The sequence below is a fragment of the Convolutriloba macropyga genome, chromosome 5 (assembly GCF_964194025.1).
Source record: "Convolutriloba macropyga chromosome 5, txConMacr16.3, whole genome shotgun sequence".
In the NCBI taxonomy this organism is placed as follows: Eukaryota; Metazoa; Xenacoelomorpha; order Acoela; family Convolutidae; genus Convolutriloba; species Convolutriloba macropyga.
The window spans coordinates 66804534-66813584 of NC_134472.1; the positions used below are offsets into that span (position 1 = coordinate 66804534).

Genomic DNA, 9051 nt, shown 5'->3' on the forward strand with positions numbered 1-9051 from the left:
AAGAATTTTCATTGACTAAACAAAAAGCAAGGAAAGGACTCTGAGTGAATTGGAAATCCATTTCTAGAAAATCAGATAAACAACAAAAAATTAAAAACCAGTTTCAAAATGCCGCCTGTGAACAAAAAGCACTAGCCAGAAATGGAAATTTGGTTCAAACAAAAAAAATTAGGCCTGCAATGAACTATGAATGGATTGAGAAACCATTTAAAAAAATCCGATCCAAAAACTCGAAAAACAGTAAAAATTGGCGCATGTGAACAAAAAACCACTAGCGAGAAATCGAATAAAAATTTTCACGCCGCAAAATCACTCGCTTTTTCGCTCCCTTTCCTGTCTCCGCGTGACCAAAATCATTACTCCAATTTGACCTCAAAAATTATGAAAATGTGTGAACAGATCTTAAAAAACCAAAAGAAGGCTAATAATAGTCACCGCTATCGCTATGCGGCTGTAATTCTCTATATACAAAAAAAACTATGTTTTGATAACTCACTCCACATGTATCTATTGAGAAAACTTCTTTCTCTTTCATTGAGCTATCTAAAACTAGAATGCAAGGCTCTACTCCTATCACGAAAAACGTCGGGTGAATGGCTCTCAAATGACTGACAAGGGGCTGGATTTGGCAGTAGGTAACTGATCCCCAAGGAAGCTAGTGGGGAGAACATCAACTTTCCAATCATGAAATCATACCTCCTAAGTTATACTGAGAGACTAAAGGGAAGCACTGAACAGAGACTTAATGGCATCGCGCCTCAATAGTTTTTAAGAAAGTGTCAGAAAGTTTCACGAAATAGTCAGAAAGAAATCACAATGGACCAACAGCAACCCAAATATTGCTTAAAACTTTTCGGTTGTGAGCTATTAAACACGCGATTAGGTAGGTACTCATAAAAACAGACGACATCAGATAAAAACGTTAAAAAGTAAGTATACCTCTGTTATTCTCACGATATCTGTCTACGGATGCGAACATCGCTATTTACAAATCATCAGCTCAAAATAAATCTCATCTAAAATGTCAGAAACGGTTTTGTTCATCTTTAGCTTCAAGCTGTATATCAATGTCAAAGCATTCTTGGACAACTTCAATCTTGTGGAATGGATTAACTCCGCTACAAAATGGCTCTAAGAGACAAGAAAGATAACTATTTTTAGTGTAATCTATTTTGCGATTCAAGCTTTAACTTAGCACTAATGATTTAACAAGATCACGCTCAGCGAGAAAATATATAATCATGTAATTAGTGTAATCATAGAAACAACATGAAATCTAAATTTCTTTAAAAAACGAAAGAAAATTTATAATAATCACAACAAATCAATCGCATCATCTTTCATATTAACCTTTTCCATTTCATTTATCATACAATTAGCTTTCAAATATGTTTTCTCCACCCAAGAGAACATTACTTCACCCTGCATAATTCTTTTTAAATTTCGCCAATTTCAGCGAAAAGTGTTACATCTACAAAACCGAATCCACTGGAGCTGTTATTCTCCTCACGTCTAGAAATTATAAATGGGTGAACAGAAGACAGATCCGAAATTAAATTATCATCTTTTTGAGTCCCCTGCGTACATAAGTTCCCGCAAAAATCGGACCCGTTTCCTTCTCCAAACGTGAACAAAACTTGGTTTTCAGTGGTCTCTGAACAAACTGATGGGCATTGTGAACTGATAATGAATTGCATAGCCTGATAAGAATTACATAGCCTGCATAGCTCATAAAAAGAATATTCTGAAATGTGGGGAATAATAAGAAAAAGGGCAGCTAAGAACAGGCCGTTGTGACCTAATGCTGTTCCGCTGCGATCGCGCAGGAACCACAATTATCATTCATTAATAATAAGAGATGGTGCTCTGCCAAATAATTTTACAATTACCATCATCAATGTGTAATTACAATTATAAATGGTTTTATTCCTCTGAGGAGAAGGAAACAGCTACCGAAAATCAAAGCAAATAAACTTGAGTAAAAATGAACTTTAAACTATTGAAGGTTTTGATTCTGTGACGTCATCGGTGTCTGGGCGAAGCACAATGTCTGCATCCCTTGTGGTAATACCAGGATGGAATGTCATCTCTGTGCCAGCCATAGCACCTCAGACAGGGGCGTCCTTTTGTGTCAACCAGGTGGATCGCAATCCTACGACAAATTAAATGATGAACTTTGAGGAATTTCATTTCTCCAAAGATTGAAGGACTGAATAATACCTGACTAATAAGACTACTGGCTTAAGGCTTCAAAATAGTCAAATTCTACCGATTCAACAAAAAATAAAATATAACTGAACGGTTAAAAATCACATGCTCTGAATCCGTAAATTATATTCAAAAATTAAATACAATACAATATGATAAATTAAGTTTTTTTCTTCACCATTATAAGTAAAATTAGGACGTTAAAGATCCCACCTGTGCTCAATGCCCTCTTCTCATGTTGATTTTGCAAAAAAAATATATATTTTACGACACTTATCAGACAAGCTTTCATTAAACTGATTTTCGAAATGTTCGCAAGTACGAATATGTGACTTGATAAAAAATTCTCGACAGTGATCACCTTTTCGACTTATATAACAGACTCTAGGACCTCAATGAACTTGTCGACTTATCCGTTGTATAGTTTTTGCCAGAAAACTCGGAATAGAAAGATATGACAGTAAAATTAATTTGAACAGAAACTGATTTTTAGTTAATATGGTCCCTCACAAGATCTAGTTAAAAAGATCCCCCACAAGATCTAGTTAATATGGTCCCTCACACGATCTAGAGAGCGAATAGCAATAGCCATTTTGAACAAAACTATGTTTAGCTGGGTATCCAAGCTGAAGTTTAGATCAATAAAAACATTAGATCAATAAAAACATTAGATCAATAAAAACAAAGATGTTCTATGCTATCAGAATTTGCTAGAACTTATTTTTGTGCTAGTAAAAGTCTATTTTGTAGAAGGACATTTTTGATATTTTTGTAAAATATCCTCATTACTCAATAAGCACCATCTCAACTGCAGTATCATCTGCAAATTGTTCAACTATTATTTTCTCAAAGTAAATAACGTAGATGCAAAATGATCAAGGCTGTGTCCTGGAGAACAACATTATTTATAAGTCATCGAAAAACGTTGAAAATTAGCACATGGGAACAATTTTGCAAGGATATACTTGAGAAGGGCAAGAAATTCCAGGATCCAAAAGGTGGCCATAGTATTGTTTCCGTCTTCCATGTTTTCAATAAGCTTTGTGAAATAAAGAACATTATCGGTTGAATATTTTTTTCTGAAGACAAATTTTGGTTGATAAAAAATTATCCGATACTAATTTACCCCATGCCATCATACGCAACCTGCCGCTTTACCCAACGCAGTTTCACCCAATGCAGTTTTACTAATAACAAATTACCTTAATTATTCAACAATTAATGTAATCTGAACAATTAGGTACCCCTCGAAAACTAACGAGGTAATAAGTAATTGCACTTAATTTAAAAATGATGATATCCTTTAGGTGCTAGTCAACAATAAAGAAGATATTCGGTAATAAATTGTGCCTAATTTAAAAGGCAAAAACCACTTGTAGTAATATGTATTGACCAATTTGAGACAAAACGTAAAAGGAAATAGAGGAGAGCCGCAAAATATACGTAGACATTTCAATATTCCAGTAAAATTTTAGGAATTATGCCTGTGAGACACCGATGAATTGGATAACTAGCGAAAGATGAGTTTTGGATCCAGAGAAAATCTGCACCCACTGACAGCCAACAACTCTTTATGGCTTTGTGACAGCACTTTTAAAATCACCCCAATTGGATTCTACCAGCTGTATACTGTACATATTCAGATAATGGAGGTTTTTATTCTCCGTGTGTATATATGCGTTGCTTAGTGAGAAAAAGGAAAACTCATAAAAAATTACTCCTTGGCCTGGGTAATCTCACGGGCGGTGTTTCACCCCATAATCTTTCTGGATTGTGGACAGGCCACAATCACTGTTTGCTGAACACTATCCTGCAAGCGAAATCAAAGTTTGTTGTTTTCAACATTGCCAAACTTTCACTAGAACGATATCTGCAATCGGCCTCAAAAACAAAATGAGTATAGCTGAACTCGCTCTGCAAATGATACCAGCTCTAAGCTTTCTTCCTCAACCGAATTGTTGATTAAAGAAACACAAGAAGTTTCAGAGATCATCAAATAAGAGCAAATGAATCTTAACAAATGAACGACGATCTTATTGGGCACAACACAAGAAGCGCAATAACCAATGCAGCTCTGGAAAGTTGGAATATGGGCGTCAAAACATTTTTCAAGTCAACCATCCCTGCATCAGAACATTTTTGAAAAAATTTCTCTTGACGCTACAAACCAGAAGTTCAATATTAATAAAGCGATGGAAATGAGGATCCACGCCGCAAAAATAATCGGGTGATAAATAAAGATAACATTGTAAAAAAAATTATACAACTGATGCTGTAATCAACTGATGCTCCTCTTTTTGGAATCTTTTGCCTAGTATTCTCATTCCTAGTGACGCTCTTTTGTACGCTCTTTTCATTTGTATTTAACTTCTAAATCTCATTTGTCAACCTAACTTTTAAAAAATGTACCCCTAAAACTAGATTTCCCAGAGGGAACATCTTTTGCCAGTAGAAATGATGGGTACCAGTAGTTGTTCCATTCATTTGTTCCACTGACTAGCCCAACCTGCTTCCTTAATTTGACCAGTTTTTCCCTATTTTCCATATTTTTGTTTTCCCAGTTTGCTTTTGTGTACTAAGTTTAAGGAAAATTTTTCATCGACAAGGAATTGAACTACCGCGTATAGTAGTCAGACTGAGTAAAACAAGCCAGTTAACCAACTGTACTTGACAGGTAGCGTTAATTTTGTTTCAAATAGGTCATTGCACTCATTACAAAGAAAAAATGACAGAAGCCGCTTTGACGAAAAGTTTCTTTGACCTATAATTTTCTTCGACCTGAAAGCTGCCTTTAAGAACATTGAACATTTGCTAACTTTTTCGGTTTACGACCTTGTTTTCCATTTGCTTATCAATGCTTGACATTTGCTTTGAACTAAGACAGCCGTTTTATTTATGCGGTGTAATTAGACTTACGAACTTTGCTTTAACTTGAAAAGAGCATTTATTATACTCAGATCAAAAATATTGGCTAATTCTTGATATTCGTTACTTTGGCATTGGGTGAAAGGGAAGAGCGAGTAAATGACATTGGGTAAAATGGAATTGGTTGAATTGACAGGTGAAACCTTAGGTGAATTGGTTGAAACCTTAGCTGCCCGAGTAAAAGCCTCCCAAACTATTTTTTACTAATGTCAGATATGAACTTATTGGTTGCCTGATAATATACCTAATGTAAGCATCCCCAATACCATGATTCTCAATATACTTCGCTATCTTCGTTCAAAAATCCTACTACAAAATTAGCGGTCGCTATTGCACTATGTTTCAACACACTCAAGCGGATAAATTATACTATGTTCGGTTGTGATAGTTTCATATCAAGTCCCACGGGCCACTGAGGCATGGCCATTAAGTACGTCAAAACATACGTGTAATAGAGACGGCTAATTTGTAGTCGGATCTTTGAACGAAAATATCAAAGTATATTGGGTATAATGGCAATGGGTATATTGTCCTGACACCAGGGATCTCTTCATATCAAGTCCCACGGGCCACTGAGGCATGGCCATTAAGTACGTCAAAACATACGTGTAATAGAGACGGCTAATTTGTAGTCGGATCTTTGAACGAAAATATCAAAGTATATTGGGTATAATGGCAATGGGTATATTGTCCTGACACCAAATTAATTTTTAACCAATGATGAACTGAAAAACAGCGGGCTCAAAAATAGGTTCCGAGCCCAAAATTTAGTGGCGAAGGGTTGGCAAAATTAGCTCTTTCTTTTCACAAGCGTTCTCAATTCTGATAAACTCTTTTTCATATTCCATTTCAGAATATTATTTATATTTTAAACTTCGAGAAAAAAACAATTTGATGAGACCACCAAAATATCAATCAAAACAAGGTTGTTCATAATTTAAACCAAATTTCGACCTAAAATCGAAGACTGTTTCGGTTAATATTATATGTAATTTTAACGCCCATGATCAATAAAGACGAACACTATTGTATTTTTAAAGCCCCGTGCTTTATTAATCGGTTATTTTAATCGATGAGGACCTTTTTACATGATGCCATAGCAAATGGTGACAACAAGACGTGTCTCTTTGCATGTTTTTAGACAAAACAAGTCTGCTTCAGTTGAAAGTAGAAGAGCAGGGATCTCTTCTAAAAGTTGGGAGAATTCCAAACTATCTCAACAACGCAAACCTACTTATTACACAACCGGCACTTGTGATGTGGCAAACGTGTCCCCCCAGTGCAATGCTCCCCTCGCTCCATATAAGACGGACACCATTTCACATCCTCAATTCGATTGGAGGAGTCTTCACTTCGAAAAACATTCTCGATATGATGTTTCTCAACTTTAACCAAATCCTCCAAAACTTCACTCCTGCTCATTTTTGAGTAATCAACATTTCGGAAGTAAAAATTTCGGTTCTGTGTTGGTCTTGATTGCCTGTTATTTCCATATGAAGAACTGCCTTGATACCTGTTATAGTGATAGTTTGACCTTGAATGGCTGTGAAAATGGCTGCTTGGAGGTCGGTGTCTGTCGTAACTTCTGCGATCGTCAAGCCGTCGCCGAAGGTCTGAGTGTGAAGACATGGTTTTTGCAATGAGTAAAAATTTGGAGGATATTTGTCGACTGAAAGAGAGCATGCAAGTTTCAAACTAATCTGAAGTTTCAAAATTCTGAATATAATGTACTGCCGCTGAGAAATTTTAGAAATAGTTTTAAGGTTTTCTTGCGTCAATTTTCGTCACGAATTGGTTACTCACGTTGCCGCAAAATGAAATTGAAACTACATTTGCATCTTACACGAAACCCAACCACTCTATTAAAAATTTCACAATTTTTGCAACAGCAATTATGTTGAATAAAACATTCAAACTCTTGAATTACACACGAAACTTACCGAGATACATTTTAACTCAAACCACAGCCAAATTTACATAGGCATTTGAAATTCGATTATTTCAAAATACAAGATCTTTTGCGTGGTGTGAGTTGGATGTTAAACAAATATTCAGACAACCAGAACGGTTTTAAAATAGCATTCCAGTCACAGGAAATTGTCATGTAAAAATCTATGAATACTAACCTAATTAAGAAAGACTAGAAAGCTTCTCGCTTTCTTTGAAAATCAGCTGAGAACGTCATCAGTGAAAAATTACCACACCGTGACCAATCAGATAGCAAAACTGGTACAAGGAATTTTTAAAGCCTCAATTTAGTTCAGTGTTCCATACTTGAAAAAAGCATAAAACTCATTTCAAAAGACCAATTAGCGCAAATGTTTTTAAATATTGCGCAAAGCGAAGAATGATCTAGAAGAAAAGCCCCAAAAACGGTCACGTAAAAATGTTGCATAAAAAGACATTTAGGATAATTGCTTCAAACTTCAGTTCCTGAGCAATTCAACAACCAGCCCAGCAATTTAATGAGAAGCTCAGATAACAATTATTCAAAATACTGGGATTCAACCACGATTGGTTCAATTTTATTGGAGAAAAACAAGTTATGATTAGCCAAAGTTTTGGCATTTGCTTTTGATCAAATTTAGATTGCACTATTTTAACTAACTAATCCCCGAGAAACTCCTATCATTGTTTCTTCCGCTGGATTTTTTATATATCAATGCTAAAGGTTGGAAAGTATTTGTACTTCCAGCAGCACGCTTATCCAATAACGCAACACTTGAGGCAAACGTGAATCTTATTGAGCAATTTCTCTTTTAAAAATGGTCATGTCTTTCAATTTTAGTAAAATCAAAGTTAACTAACATTTTTCAGAGATACAAGGAAAAAGTAACAATGCTTTAAGCTTTAACACGAACAAGGAGGCTCGGCAATATGAGTTATCACATGTTCCGACCCCGCTAATCCCCATTTTTATTTAATGGCCTACCAAATGAGGAAGACATAGAAAACTTTCAAAAATTCAAATATTGTTCAACAAACCACTAAATGAATGAAGTAATGCCGCATAAGAGGGTAGACAAAACCTGCCGATAATGAGACACCGAGACATAACAAATTCAAAAGTCAGATAAAACAATAATTATACTCAAAACTCAATTTTTGGGTTTAAAAGCAAACGCAATAACAAAATGAAAAAGGTATCAGATAAAACCTGAACTAAACAAATTGACCTGTAATAAAAATATGAGATCTGTCCTTAATAACACAACGAAACAATTCAAAGAAGACTGCAGAAAGTGCAAAGTTCAAAATTAAGTTTCCATTTTTGAAAACCATAATTTTCTAAGTGATTAAAACCATAAGGTATCAACTGAAATTGTTTAATTAAAGTTTCATTTATACCTCTTGATGAATAATTGAGGAAGCAATTAAAACATTTAAATTGAATTCTCTTAAGGAAGCATTTCAGAACTGTCATTATTTAGATTACGTGAAACGACTACAAAAAGAACTACAAAGTCCAAAATTAAGTGTCAATGGATTTTTGAGTCCAAAATTAAGTTTCCATTTTTGAAAACCATTATTTTCTAAGTGATTAAACCTATCAGGTATCAACTGAACACGTTCAATTAAAGTTTCATTTATACCTCTTGATGTATAATTGAGGAAGCAATTAAAACATTAATTTAATTCTCTTCAGGAAGCATTTCAGAACTGTCATTGTTTCGATTATGTGAAACGACTACAAAAAGAACTACAAAGTTCAAAATTAGGTTTCAATGGGTTTTTGAGTTCAAAATTAAGTTTCCCTTTTTGAAAAACCATTATTTCAGTGATTAAAAACATAAGGTATCAACTGAATTCATTTAAAAGGTTCGTTTAAACCTCTTGATGCATAACTAAGAAAGCAATTAAAAACTGCCCATTTAATTTTTGATTATGTGATACGACCAAAAAAAAACAAGAAAAGGC

General features: G+C 34.7%; 1 protein-coding gene across 1 annotated transcript; it reads right to left on the reverse strand.

Moving 5' to 3' along the window:
• Window positions 1–1899: 1899 nt before the first annotated feature.
• Window positions 1900–6863, reverse strand: LOC142340185 (uncharacterized). The gene is made up of 2 exons (XM_075390688.1): window positions 6368–6863; window positions 1900–2152 (listed from the first exon to the last, which is right to left on the reverse strand). The coding sequence occupies exons 1-2, from the start codon at window positions 6814–6816 to the stop codon at window positions 2023–2025; spliced, it is 579 nt and encodes a 192-aa protein (XP_075246803.1). The 5' UTR covers window positions 6817–6863; the 3' UTR covers window positions 1900–2022.
• Between the last annotated feature and the right edge of the window lie 2188 nt (window positions 6864–9051).

Bases quoted from the DNA above. Each gene is read 5' to 3' on its own strand.
- LOC142340185 (XM_075390688.1), bottom strand. From the start codon at position 6,816: ATGCTCTCTTTCAGTCGACAAATATCCTCCAAATTTTTACTCATTGCA. The intron at 2,153-6,367 runs GTAGGTTTGCGT...AATTTGTCGTAG, and splicing joins AAGTGCCGGTTGTGTAATAA to GATTGCGATCCACCTGGTTG.